Source organism: Dryas octopetala, chromosome 6, assembly GCF_963921425.1.
Source record: "Dryas octopetala chromosome 6, drDryOcto1.1, whole genome shotgun sequence".
Lineage (NCBI taxonomy): Eukaryota > Viridiplantae > Streptophyta > Magnoliopsida > Rosales > Rosaceae > Dryas > Dryas octopetala.
Window position 1 is genome coordinate 1142650 of NC_141371.1, and position 12918 is coordinate 1155567.

The 12918-nt window shown below is 37.1% G+C and overlaps 3 protein-coding genes across 5 annotated transcripts; 2 read left to right on the forward strand and 1 right to left on the reverse strand.

Moving 5' to 3' along the window:
- Positions 1-85: 85 nt before the first annotated feature.
- On the reverse strand, positions 86-5216 carry LOC147280749 (putative serine/threonine protein phosphatase 2A regulatory subunit B''gamma). The gene is made up of 13 exons (XM_086246350.1): positions 4791-5216; positions 3942-4181; positions 3716-3821; positions 3542-3641; positions 3259-3364; positions 2994-3084; positions 2658-2799; positions 2289-2436; positions 2010-2119; positions 1610-1766; positions 1142-1267; positions 872-1023; positions 86-565 (listed from the first exon to the last, which is right to left on the reverse strand). The coding sequence occupies exons 1-12, from the start codon at positions 4938-4940 to the stop codon at positions 883-885; spliced, it is 1617 nt and encodes a 538-aa protein (XP_086102476.1). The 5' UTR covers positions 4941-5216; the 3' UTR covers positions 86-565; positions 872-882.
- A 261-nt stretch (positions 5217-5477) lies between these two features.
- LOC147280750 (Protein prenylyltransferase superfamily protein) lies at positions 5478-9947 on the forward strand. Of its 3 annotated transcripts, none has more exons than XM_086247996.1 (10): positions 5478-5584; positions 6047-6409; positions 7100-7210; positions 7344-7434; positions 7874-7942; positions 8194-8271; positions 8391-8480; positions 8608-8658; positions 9138-9374; positions 9474-9947. In XM_086247996.1, exons 1-10 carry the CDS (start codon positions 5499-5501, stop codon positions 9642-9644), a joined length of 1347 nt encoding a protein of 448 aa, XP_086104122.1. In that variant the 5' UTR covers positions 5478-5498; the 3' UTR covers positions 9645-9947. The 3 variants fall into 3 exon arrangements, with proteins under 3 accessions (XP_086104122.1, XP_086104123.1, XP_086104124.1); XM_086247997.1 differs by having other exon boundaries at positions 8394-8480; XM_086247998.1 differs by having other exon boundaries at positions 5480-5584; positions 6145-6409.
- A 296-nt stretch (positions 9948-10243) lies between these two features.
- On the forward strand, positions 10244-12625 carry LOC147280751 (Pentatricopeptide repeat (PPR-like) superfamily protein). The gene is made up of 2 exons (XM_086247390.1): positions 10244-10571; positions 10655-12625. Exons 1-2 carry the CDS (start codon positions 10540-10542, stop codon positions 12165-12167), a joined length of 1545 nt encoding a protein of 514 aa, XP_086103516.1. The 5' UTR covers positions 10244-10539; the 3' UTR covers positions 12168-12625.
- Positions 12626-12918: the final 293 nt, after the last annotated feature.

A 12918-nucleotide genomic window follows, 5' to 3' on the forward strand; every position in this document is an offset into this window, starting at 1 on the left:
AGTCCGCACACAATAAATAAGAAACAAAATTTAGGAAGACTAAACCAAGAATATGAATTGATACTGACCAAAATCCGACCCAAAATTGCTTAAAAAAGAAAGTCTGACACAACCTAATAAATTTTACAAATGAAAGTACTCAACAACCAACCACTATATGAAAAATAAATAAAACAAAACTTAAATAAGTGGACATCTTACAACTCGAGGTAACAAATTGAACCAAAAAAATAAAAACATTAAAGTGAGGGGGGGAGGAATTATCTTTCAACTGGACGTGATTAGTCAGCTCTGCTCAGACAGCTATTCCAACATTAAATGGTAGAGCTAATGGGGCTTCAGTTCTGACCCATCACTTAATTCATGCACATGCAGACCGGAATAATTTTTTTAGTTTTTCTGCTGGCACAAAATACCTTAATACCGCCAAGTTCACAATTTCCCTTCAATAAAGTTGTAGGTCTCTGCACTGCCCCAGCTTCGTTCAATATATTTGATTCTATGAGTCGTCAGTTTCTGTCTGATTGCCAGTTTAAAGAAGAATATGAAATTTCCTAGTCTATTCCTGCAAGAAAACAAATTATGGAACAATAAATTCATCATTTGTATGGGGGGGTAGCAGAACTTGTTCTCCATAGGCATAAGTTTTATGGCCTTGATACTTGTGATCTATTAAAAATTTATGGTGCTTTAGCTGAGAGTCTATGGACTAGGCATTGGTGTCTCAGTTTGTATCTCAAGAATCAAATACAAGATAAATCAAAGCATGCATGTGAAGTCAAACAGAAAAACTTCATGGTACTTGCTTTTATGCCGTTTAGGCCAAATAAATCAAATTTATTGGCTTCAATGTAAAACTGAAGTAGTTTACCTAAGTTGAGCTCAAAAGGGAGCCTCAAGTGATTCGTCCCAAACTTCTGCACTTCCATTGGAGGCGTCTTCAACATCTTCTTCCATTGAAAGCCTGATATATTCTCTATGCGCAAACCGATCCCACTCTGTCAAGGTTGGATTCTCACGTTCCTGTACACATCACAATACCAGCAAGGATGTCACCAACAATAGCAATGCAGTCTACTGCTACAACAGTTTATCTGGGATCTCAATTTCAAACAACAAAAAGTTTATTTGTTTTATGTACCTGACGAATGAGAAACGGGTCGCGAGTTTCAAAGGCCATGAACTTATTAAGGTTGAAAAGAATATTGAAAACACTTCCTGAAAGCTTACAGCCTTTCAGGTCTCGAAGTGTGATATAGCTCTCATTCTGCAAGAACAAAACTTCATGTCAACCACAGTAAAACCATATCTAACTACTGGTGCTAGGATAAACATACATAAGATTGCCAAGAATTTCATTCTTCATACAAATTTTCTTCAAGCAATAAACCTCAGAGAATTCTTGTTTCCTAGATTTTGCATGGCAGCAACACAGTCACCAATTAAGAAGAGAGTTACTAATAGAGAACACAAATGTGAACAGGGGAAAAAGAAAAACATATTGATAATCAGTAGGAACTAGGAAACAACATTTTTCTCATGCCCACCCCAACAAATAGAACAGATAAAAGGAACAGTCAGAAAAAGCACAAAAGAAGGAAAGGCAAACCTCTGGTCCAATCATGTCAATTATCTGGCACAATATATCCTCAAAGAGAACAGGTTCTTGGGCCATGCATTCCATTCTATGCAATTGCTCCTCATAAAAGAATTGCAGTTCATTCCGTGTCAAAACTCCATTTCCATCCAAATCTATGCACTTGAACCTAACAAGGACAATGTAGTGTCACAGCTACTACACAGCTGATAGCATAATTAACTCCGTAAAGAATTAAAGATGTCTAATTAAATTCACCCAAAACAGATACAAATTAAAAACCAATGGCAATGTAAAAATGACATTGTTCAAGTAAAAATGACATTGTTCAAGTAAAAATGCAACAAATCAAGCAGATTAGATGTGAAAGCAAGCAGCAAATGAATGAAAAAGATAAGTGGTGCAGATATACCAGAACTCAAGGCTAGGCTCAGAAGATTTATCCTCCTCTGACAGAATGAAGTAAACAAAATCTTGATATCCCATCTTTCCCTCAACCTTATTAGTAAACTTTCTTGCAACCTGAGGAACAAAATAACTCATTAAATAGATAATCGAATGTGCTTGTTTGTGTCTGCATGTAACATAGAGAGAGAGAGAGAGAGAGAGAGAGAGAGAGAGAGAAGATTTGAAGCTTTTAGTGAAAGAGAACTTAGTTTGGTCAAATAAAGAAAAGCTTCATGACACAAACCTGAGAAAATACTCTATCAACAATCCGGTAGGTAAGTGCATGGTTACCATATCTGATCAGGTTCTCTTTGTCGATCAAGAAATCATGATCTGTATCCAGCTCCCAAAACTTGCAGTATATAACATAAAAATGTTCATAAGAGAAGTACCTGTAACAGATCATATAAGAAAGAGGGGTTAGCAGACCAAAGAAGATCCAATATCAGATATTATACATAACCATGCAGCGAAGAACACACTCTCGCTAATGATTCCAGATTGTGTGAAAGAAATAAGGCATGATGATTTCCTCATTTTAGATGGCAATTGGCCAGAGGAAAAAAAGTAACCTCTATTGAACAAAAACTAAGTCTGAATCTGGAATCTCTACCTCAAAACTTTGTTAATGTCCTCTTCTTCATCTGCATGTTGCATTGCATCAATCAAGTTTCCACGTTTCAGCTCCCTGAGGGTAAGATGACCGTTCCCAGATCTATTTATGTAGTAAAATATTCTGTATATTACAGTTTCAGCTGGCCCATTGAAATAATATATGAGGTTAAAGTGTGCATCATACTAATGGAATTGCATCAATGATAACCATAGTATAAATGCAATACCAAAACAGTATGAGTGCAAAGGAGAGAGGGGGGGGGGGGAGACAGAGCTTGGAAATCTGTACAAACATATGATACTAAGAAAAAGGCTGATTAATAGGTGAACGAACCGTATCTTTCCTGAAACTCAGGCGTGCTCTGTAAGAACTCCAACCCTGGATGAGTTGCCAAAAGTTCTCGAAGGATGGGTTTAAAGTCATCCTGTTATCAATCAAGAGTAGGAATTAGGATAGCAGGTCATGAAACACCAACAGCAATGATATTAGCAATTACCAACAATGCATTCAATGGTATCATAATTTTAAAGATAGCATGCTGTACATAGATTTGGAATGAAAAGAGAAAAGGAGAAGAAATATAAAACAAAACAAAAACCTGAGTAAGGAAATTGAGATCTGGTTGCTTTAAGATGGAATATATTTGAGTAGCTATATCCATCGTCAACATATTTCCAGTGATCCAATAATCAATAAATGTATCCCTATAAACAAATTAGTTGAAAGGTAAGAGCATTGGCTTGCAAAAGAAACAACACCCAAACTTCAACAACAAGAAAAAACTAAAGTAAATCAATGGTCCTAATTTGAACATTAAACAATGATTTGAAACACTCTTTTGACGACAAAAAATTTAAAAATTTAAAAAGTTACATGGCTACCTTGTTACAAATCCGGTGCTATTAACATCAATCTTTCTGAAAAGAGATGTGGAGAAGAATGAAGGCAGCTTGCACACTTCCTTAGCAACTGATTTAAATTCTGATATACCAGAGAGACAATTATAGCTCAGTTCTAGTAATGCTACACAAACTCATATCTTAAGTATATCTCACCATGCATCTGTAGTCCGTCCGAGTGGCCATAGAAAAACTGATTAATTCTTAATAAACATAGTTCTTTTAGTTCATTTGGAGGTGGACGACCATTTAGAAAGTAAAACTGCAAGTGGTACAAGAATCCATGTCAGCAGGTTAAGTTAAAATGAATACCACAATGCATAGAAAAGAAATAACAAAATGGTGCCACCAGATTGTGGGAAAATATCAGGATTTGTCAAACCTGGGGTATAACTTCTTTGACTGGCTCACTAACGACTTTCAGGGGAGAACCTAAATTAGAAGGACCAGTCCTCTGTTTCATTATGCGAGGGGACCCAGATATACTTCTTGGTGACAGCGGAGGCGCACTGCCTGCTGGAAACATGGAAGGCAAAGTATTGCTAGTGGCATGTGGACTAGAAGAGTTTCCATGGACATTCAAGGGTCCACCTGCCTTTGCTTCATTGAGCAATTGTGTCACCTGCACATATAAAGTCAGGAAACCTGAAATAATTACCATACGCAGCATGTTGGAATTGTGAAAAAGGTAATGTATTATTAATTATATATTCATCAGAAAAGCAAGAAACTATATATAGTATATACAGGCTATAACAAACCTAGCCTAATTAAAAATAAAACTTGGACTGCCATCTAGGGAGTAGCACTTCCCATGACCTAATTTCTTTAAGGCATTCGTAATTACAAACACAATGCTTACTAATTACAAATTCCATCCCTTCTTCCATGACTATATGTGCCCTATCATCCTGGCCAAAAAAAATATGTGCCCTATCATCATATCATGCTTGTTTAATTACATAAAAATGGTTTCCGAACAAATTCAATATCATGCCCAGGCAAATTACTATATGCTAAAATCAATTCAGCACCATTATTTTTTAGCTGTCACATGCTTGCACAAATATATACGCATCCATTCAACGAAACACAAAATCTCATTTCACCAGCAAAAAACCAAGCTCACGAAATTCAAGAACCAAAACAATGCACCCAGAAATTCATTTAAACCAATGAGATGCATAACCAATAGAATGCAAAACACCATGAAATAGGGGGTTTCAAGTACCAGACGATTAGTATCGGGAAGCGAAAGCCACTGCTCGAAGACCGACTCAGCGAAGCTCGGATTCGATTTGAGGGCCAAAGATGACACCTCCGCAAGCTGCAACAACTCGGCGTCAAATGACGCCGCATCCGCCACGATTTCCATACTCATCGAGACACATATACAGATCACCGAACCCTAGATTCAGAATTCAAAGCCCCCAAGAGCTTATTTTTTTTCAATATATTTTATTTCAATTCCTTTTTATGTGATTGGAAAAAAGGTGAGATTTGAAGTGGAAGAAACACCAGATCTTTGAGGAATTGAAGTGATTGGCGAGAGAGAAAACGGGAGAAAGTGAAGGTAAATGAGAGAGAAATTTTCTTCGGCGATCGATGCACTTTTAGCTCAGAGAGAGAGAGAGAGAGATTTTGTAAAATAGCAGCTGAAATTGTAAACAAAAAAGAAAAGAAAATACGAAAAGGCTCGGAGAAGAAAGATGTATACGTGTCCGTATGGTTTGGGCTTGAGGAAAATTCAGACACAGCCAGTCTCAGAAGTTTTCAATGCAACTTATTTCTAACAACTAATCAAATTCTCCCACTTAGTTCTTATACGTAAATTACCAATTTGCCCATTGCCTGTAAAATCCATATGCAATAATAAAAGTTAAAACTCTCATCTTTCCGCGGCTATTTTCTTGCATTTCTCGGCAACCAAACACAAAACATGAACGAATACGAGTTGTATTCAGAAGCTAACGCCGTCGATATTCTGAATCAATTTGAACATATATTGGAATCCGATCCTCACATGTAAGTCACTCGTGCTCTTGTATATAGCAAAGAATCAATCATTGCAGGTTTTGCTTCACTGGTTTCAGTGTTGCAACTTTATGTTTGTTCAAATGCCCAGAAGACTTTCGTATAATAGTTTTTATTGGTTGGTTGATTGATAAATCTCCATAATCAGTATTCCCAACATACACATATCACATTCCAAATGAGCTGATATATGCACATATAAAATCTCAGCTCATGTTTACCCATGTTTACTTGATTTCACACTCAAAGTGTAAATTCAATGTTAGTCACCTTGGTCGAGATTTTGACAATGGGTCTATGTCAGTGGTGCCTTACCCTTTTTGTTTTTATGGGCTGTGGGTGCATTAGGATTTTGTGAAGAGTTTCTCTTTTATAGGATTGTCATATACTGATGCTTTTGGAATATGTGGTTATGCCACTGTCTTATATATTGGCTTTTGCACTTGAACCCAGAGATGAGATGGGATTTGTTCACCCATCCCAGTTTTTCAAGCTGAATGAAGAGGCAGGCAATTCCTTATCCTCGTCTGACAGTAATGTTTACTCAGCAGATGGCAATACAGTTTTTTGGAATAGGGATCATAAGTTGGGGATTTCAACGGAGATTCTTCTTCCTTTATATAAGGCAGCTAAGCATGCGTTTATGGCAGCCAATACACAATATAAGGCACTTAACAGCACATCTGATGTATCTAGGGTCGAGAATTCTCTGTGTACCTCATTATCTTCAGATAACTGTGTTGAAAGTGAAGTGATGAAGCATAGCAAGGCTCTTTTGTTGCTAAGCTGTGATTTTGGCACTGCATGGCATTCCAGGTTTTTCCCCTTTCTCATTTTTGTTTCACCAGCTATGCTTGTTTTCTCACCGTTATATTCCCTATGGTGCTAATCTAATTATTTTAATATAGAAGCAATTGTCTTCATATGGTTGTAAAGTAATGGTCCTTAGTAGTGTTATATTATTGGTCTCAGCATTTGGAAATTCATCTATCTTCCTCTAGAGTTTATGGTGTGTGCAATTATGGATTATTTTACTCATTAACTGTATGCCAATAACTTTGGAGCTACATGGCAAGGGATGTAAAGGGCTCAGCATTTAACACTAGTACATTTGAGTCTGACAAGGTTTGAGAGAAAAAAAAAAGGACCATGTGCAGCTGCATACTGTCTGATGGGACATGCAGTAGTGTTTCAACACAGCACAAATTGCCATAGCTGAAGGGCCCATTTCAAATTGGTTATGCTTTATGTTCTTGCAACTTGAAATTTGCATGCTCCTTGGAGGATTCATGCCTGTAAACCGTATAGTACCCAGAATTTAGGCCTTGGCCTATCTGAATTAATCTAAAGCCAACCATGTACCCAGCCCTTACAGAATCAAGGAGTTACTGAATTAAACTTTATTGATATGCTTTACTTGCTGTCTTGTGCTCAAATTTTTGTATATATGTAGATGTTTTTAAATTATTGCCATGACACCTACTTGATCTTGTACATGTGACACAGGAAGCTTGTTGTGTTGAAGAAACTTAAGCTCTCAGTATTATTGGATGAACTTCTCTTGTCTGCACTTGTGCTTTCATATTCACCTAAATCTGAGCATGCTTGGAACCATAGGTAACATACTTAACAAAAGCTTTTCATTATATCTGCAAGCAAAATTGAAAAGCGTGGGTGGTTATTGCCTTTATGGATACCACCAATACATTCACATTGTTGACTTAAAGAAGACAGAAGTTGTCTTTGGCAGGCGATGGGTCATCAAGTTAATTGCTGGAAAGTGTTCAACTCTGCAAGAGATTGTGACCAAAGAGTCTGAGCTGGTGGAGAAAATAGCTGAGGTTTAAATTCAGTTCAGGAACTGCATACTTTTAATTTACCAAGGTTTTATTTAAACTTTAAAATCATATTCATTATCACGTGTTGTTTTTGGTCATTCTCTTCATTTTTTACCTAGAGAAAACAATACAATTTACACCAATTAAAAGACTTAATAATTGCCTTCTGCACATTTGTTGCTGCACTTTACAGTAATATACACAATCTGCCATTTATAATGTGTCCATGTGGCAGTCAGCTTGTCAGTAAAATAAGGTTTCCAATTAAGTTGCTGATTTTACTATTACAAAGTATCCCTTTGCCCAACGTAATGCACAGTGTCCATGGTTTCATAGCAATGTATTCCATGCATACCACAAGTTCATTAGGTTTTTTTTTTTTTTTGGATAAATGAAAAATGTCACTGTTAACTATGTTATAACATAGAATGTGTCTTTACAGAGGTCAAAAATGAATTACCGTGCATGGAATCATCGTTGCTGGTTGGTTTCCTATATGACAAGAGAACAGGTTAGATTTTTTTTCATTAATCCTTTTTTTTTTTTTTTGCGGGTAATAATTCAGGTTATTTTAAATACTGTAGACGTGATGTAAACAATTTTGAGCCAAATTACACTCCCATAAATTTGAAAAGTCTTAAAAAATACAGTATCTCCAGTTTGCATTCTCTCTTGTGGTTATTATGAATTATATGCACCTAAAGGTGTGCTTGCTTGCAGTTTCTTATATATATATAAAAAAAAAAAACTGGGTGCTTGCAGTTGCTACATGAATTAAAGAGATCCAGAAACTGGGCCAGCTTGCATGTTGCTGATAATAGTTGCTTCCATTATCGCAGAGTGAGTCTTTGTTTTTCAATGTGATGCCAAGAGATGGACTTCACTTTCTTTTTTCCTTTGTAAAACACAAATTTTGATTGATAGCTAATCATTGTAGTTGGTCGTATATTTGTCTGCAGCAGCTAATGCTTAGGATTTTACAGGACCAATGCTATAAACAAGAAAACTCATCTGCTAGTTACAGTGTTGAAATTTATCTACTGTGGAAGGTACTAATCTTCTTTCATCGCTTTGCAATAATATTTTATGACATAATCATTCTATGCAGGCAAGCATTTTTTTTTATTATCTAAAATTACATTTACATTCACTGTTTTCTCAATGTGGGCATGATAGGAGGAGCTTGATTGGGATGAAATGTTGATAAAGCGCTACATAGGAAGAGAGGTACATGGCTTTGTTTGGTTTTTGTTTTTGAATGAGTTCATTAGGTACATGCATTGACTAGAGCCTTCATTCAAAAAAATGTAACACAAGCTCTGCAATTTGCACAGCCCCAACATATATGCAGAAATGCAGCATTATGATATTGATAACTTTTGAATATAATAATAAATCAATATTGAAAAGGGATTGCCAACCTCTATATTCATGCTATATTTTTCAATGCTATTTTCAATATGTTAACTGGCTGAAGTGTCTATGGCTGCTACAATTCATATGTCTGTGTATATGTCTCTACTTGAAAAACAGAGCACACTGGCATTAAAATTATAGCAATATTCACTTCATCTTATGACGATACCTCGTCAAGATGCACTTTTTCTAATTGTAACAATAGTTTTCAGGTACATGTTAGGCTTATATTTCACTAATCATCTTAGAACCCCCTGAGTTTTCATTTCTATGGTATTCTTTGTAAACAGGCTCTATGGCTTCATCGTCGCTTCCTTTCTTTATTTTGGATAAAGCATTTCGTAACTGAGCACCCTGGTCTGTCTAGACATTGGAAGCACGAGACCAGCATGAATAATGACTTGGGTATCTTTATGGGTAGTGAGTTGCATCTCCTCCACTCGTGCTCAATTATTCCAGATAGTAAATTTGATGATTACCAAGCACAGGCTGTACATTCTGCTACTTACATGTTATGGTTGATCAAGGTAATAGTTTTTTTCCCCTATTTTCTATTTGTCATGAGTTTATACAGATTCTCTTTAATCAAGTCGCCCGGATGCTTATGTTACTCTTACCTGCATCAGCAAATCCCTGATTCTTGTGGGATTGAATTTCGAGAGAAGCTAAGAGCGGAAAACCTGAAAGCTCTACTGATTAAGGCATGCCCTGAAAGGTCCTCTACTTGGGATTCTTTAATGGGCTATGTTGAAGCATCTGACCATTGTTTGAGGGAGAGTAGGACGCCTGGCAAATGAGTTTGCCACATTATCTGATTCTGTCATTTACTCGTAATAAACTCATGTGTTGTGTCAATGATTTCGGGATACATGTACTCCATATTAACGAAGTATGATGTATTCCATTATAGCAAAATTGGATGTATTCCATGTGACCAAGGATCGTTGAGTATCAACTCTCTCTGGCTTGCAAAAAAACTGTCTTACCGTAACTTCGTAAAATCTCTTTTTACTAATTTCGCATTGTATAAGGAATTAAGGATATATCACTATATAATCTTAATGGCATGCCAGTTGTACGATCCACGTGATGTGGACGGACATTTTGAAGCACATATCGGTTTGATCCATTTCAATGTAATAAAATATATATATATATATTTTTTTTTAAGACTGAAATTGCAAATGTAATGCCCTCCCACATGAGCACACCATTTAAATTAGTCTTATCCTCAAATGCATTGTGGGCCGACCCAGGTTATGGATTAATAACTTTGCTACTGTGGGCCGGCCCAGCTTTTCGAGTTCAAGTACATTGTGGCCCGACACAAAACCCAAGCCTTACAAGTTGCAATGTGGGAGGTGATTCCTTATCCTATCCATAACATATGTCCTGAAATCCGACTGGAATCTTGGGTGACTGGTTTATGGGGTAAGAACTCCAACCCACCACTTTGAACTGCCAACTTCCATTTTTTCTCCATGCGCATTATTTACAGGTACTCTCAATCTTTCCCAGTTGTCTGCAAGACGAGTATTGTCCATGAACGCTGAAACACCACAAGAAAGCACTCATCAATGTCAATAGTTTCCACTGAGTTATTGCCTCAGAGCCTCCACATTACCTCCCAACTGAAACCCACTTCCCATTCGCGTCACACCAGTGCTGTGTGTTGCAGAGCTTTCATTTCAAATGGTAGAAACAGCTCCAGGAACCCAACAAAGGTATTGGTTTCTGCTGAAACAAAGCCAACCTATTTGCAAAACTATGATTTCAAGGAGACCCATTTGATGAAAGTCCTTAACAGGTCTTGCAAAGCAGGCCAATTCAACGAGTCACTTTATTTTCTTGAGCTTATGGTGAACAAGGGCTACAAGCCTGATGTTATTCTTTGCACAAAGCTCATTAAAGGGTTCTTCAATTCAAGAAATATCGAAAAAGCCATTCAGGTTATGCAAATCTTGGAAAACTATGGTGAACCTGATTTGTTTGCATATAATGCATTGATTAGTGGGTTCTGCAAGGCAAACCGGATTGAATCCGCAAACAAAGTGATTGGTAGAATGAGGAGACAGGGATTCTCACCTGATGTTGTTACTTATAATATCATGATTGGGAGTCTTTGTAGTAGGGGGAAGCTTGGGCTGGCTTTAAAGGTTATGGATCGGTTAGTGAAAGACAATTGCAGGCCAACTGTGATTACGTACACAATCTTGATAGAAGCAACTATTCTTGATGGTGGAATTGATGAAGCCATGAAGCTTTTAGATGAGATGTTATCAAGAGGGCTTAAACCTGACATGTATACTTACAATGCAATTATTAGGGGAATGTGCAAAGAAGGGATGCTGGATCGAGCTTTCGAGTTCGTTAGGAGCTTAGGATCTAAGGGCTGTGCACCGAATGTAATCTCATACAACATTTTGTTACGAGCACTTTTGAATCGTGGTAAATGGGAAGATGGGGAGAAGCTAGTGACCAATATGTGCTCACGAGGGTGTGAGCCAAATGTTGTGACTTACAGCATTTTGATTAGCACTCTATGTCGTGATGGCAAGGTTGAAGATGCAGTAAATGTGTTGAAGATTATGAAGGAAAAGGGATTAACCCCAGATGCTTATAGTTATGATCCATTGATTTCTGCTTTCTGCAAAGAGGGGAGATTAGATTTGGCTATAGAGTTCTTAGATTATATGATATCTGATGGTTGCTTGCCAGATATCGTGAACTACAATACAGTCTTGGCGGCTTTGTGCAAGAATGGAAATGCTGATCAGGCTCTGCAAATCTTTGAGCACCTCGGTGAAGTGGGATGTCCTCCAAATGTGAGTTCATACAACACAATGTTCAGTGCCCTGTGGAATTATGGAGACAGAGTAAGAGCTCTGGGAATGGTATCAGAGATGGTAAGCAAAGGAATCGAGCCTGATGAGATTACTTACAATTCACTTATATCATGTTTGTGCAGAGATGGAATGGTAAATGAGGCCATTGGATTGTTGGTAGACATGGAAAGTGGTGGTTTTCAGCCTACGGTTATCAGTTATAACATTGTTCTTCTTGGATTGTGCAAAACACGTAGAGTTATAGATGCCATTGAAGTGCTCACAGCAATGGTTGAAAAGGGTTGTAAGCCAAATGAAACTACGTACATTTTATTGATCGAAGGAATTGGTTTTGCTGGGTGGCGAGTTGAAGCTATGGAGCTGGCCAACTCTGTTTTTAGTTTAAAGGCTATTTCTGAAAGTTCGTTCAAGCGTTTGAACAGGACCTTTCCCATGCTTGATGTTTACAAAGAGCTTACTCTGTCTGAGATTTAAGAACTAGCTTTTGATATTAGCTTCTTCAATGCATTTCAGTCTTTTTGTGGGGTGTTCTCAATGGGTTCTTGTTAGTGATATTAACTCTGGGGTTACTAAAACAGAGAGAATTAGTTTCGCATGGTGCCCTGAAATCATTCCCATTTTAACTGGGAGTATACATTGAATGTTCAAATGGTTCAGATTCCAAGTGCATCATCCTTTAGAAAAGGAATTGTGCAGTTGGAAAAGAATATTTTACATGGTTCTGCAGAGAGTTTTGAGGTTGTGACCCTTAGTAATGAGCAAATCCCCTTGCAATACCCAAAAGAGATGATCTTTTGCTTTGCAACACGGCGCAAAATAACATTGCAAACTTTAGTTAGTTTTTGAATTGTTTATTTACTAACAGTTTTTAATTGTTTATTTATTAATGTGAACATTTGCATCTATAAACATGTGGTTTCCTTTTTCTCGTCTTTTCTTTTTCCTCTTTTTATGGTATCTATTGGAAGTTTATTGGCTTGTAAACAACTTTTTAGCAGGTAATATTCAATGAACAATAAATGTTTTGCAGGAGTGCATCTGAAATGAATGGCCACACAAAGCGGAAACCTGCATGAGTTTTTTGCATACCCACATGGGACATGTGACATAAATGAGTTCAATTTGACAAACTCACATGTTTTTAGTTAAAGGCGCACCTTTACCTCCCAGAACTTCCACCAAGAAAGAGAAAGATGATATTGTCATATTTAGAATTTATAGATAG

Excerpts from the sequence above, each read along its gene's own strand:
- LOC147280749 (XM_086246350.1), bottom strand. The coding sequence starts at position 4,940 with ATGAGTATGGAAATCGTGGCGGATGCGGCGTCATTTGACGCCGAGTTG. Across the intron at positions 4,182-4,790 it reads TTCCCGATACTAATCGTCTG|GTGACACAATTGCTCAATGA; the intron begins GTACTTGAAACC and ends TTATATGTGCAG. Across the intron at positions 2,800-2,993 it reads TGAGTTTCAGGAAAGATACG|CTGAAACTGTAATATACAGA; the intron begins GTTCGTTCACCT and ends TCAATGGGCCAG.
- LOC147280751 (XM_086247390.1), top strand. The coding sequence starts at position 10,540 with ATGGTAGAAACAGCTCCAGGAACCCAACAAAG. Across the intron at positions 10,572-10,654 it reads GCTCCAGGAACCCAACAAAG|GTCTTGCAAAGCAGGCCAAT; the intron begins GTATTGGTTTCT and ends AGTCCTTAACAG.
- LOC147280750 (XM_086247996.1), top strand. The coding sequence starts at position 5,499 with ATGAACGAATACGAGTTGTATTCAGAAGCTAACGCCGTCGATATTCTG. Across the intron at positions 8,272-8,390 it reads GTTGCTTCCATTATCGCAGA|CAGCTAATGCTTAGGATTTT; the intron begins GTGAGTCTTTGT and ends ATTTGTCTGCAG. Across the intron at positions 8,659-9,137 it reads AGCGCTACATAGGAAGAGAG|GCTCTATGGCTTCATCGTCG; the intron begins GTACATGGCTTT and ends CTTTGTAAACAG.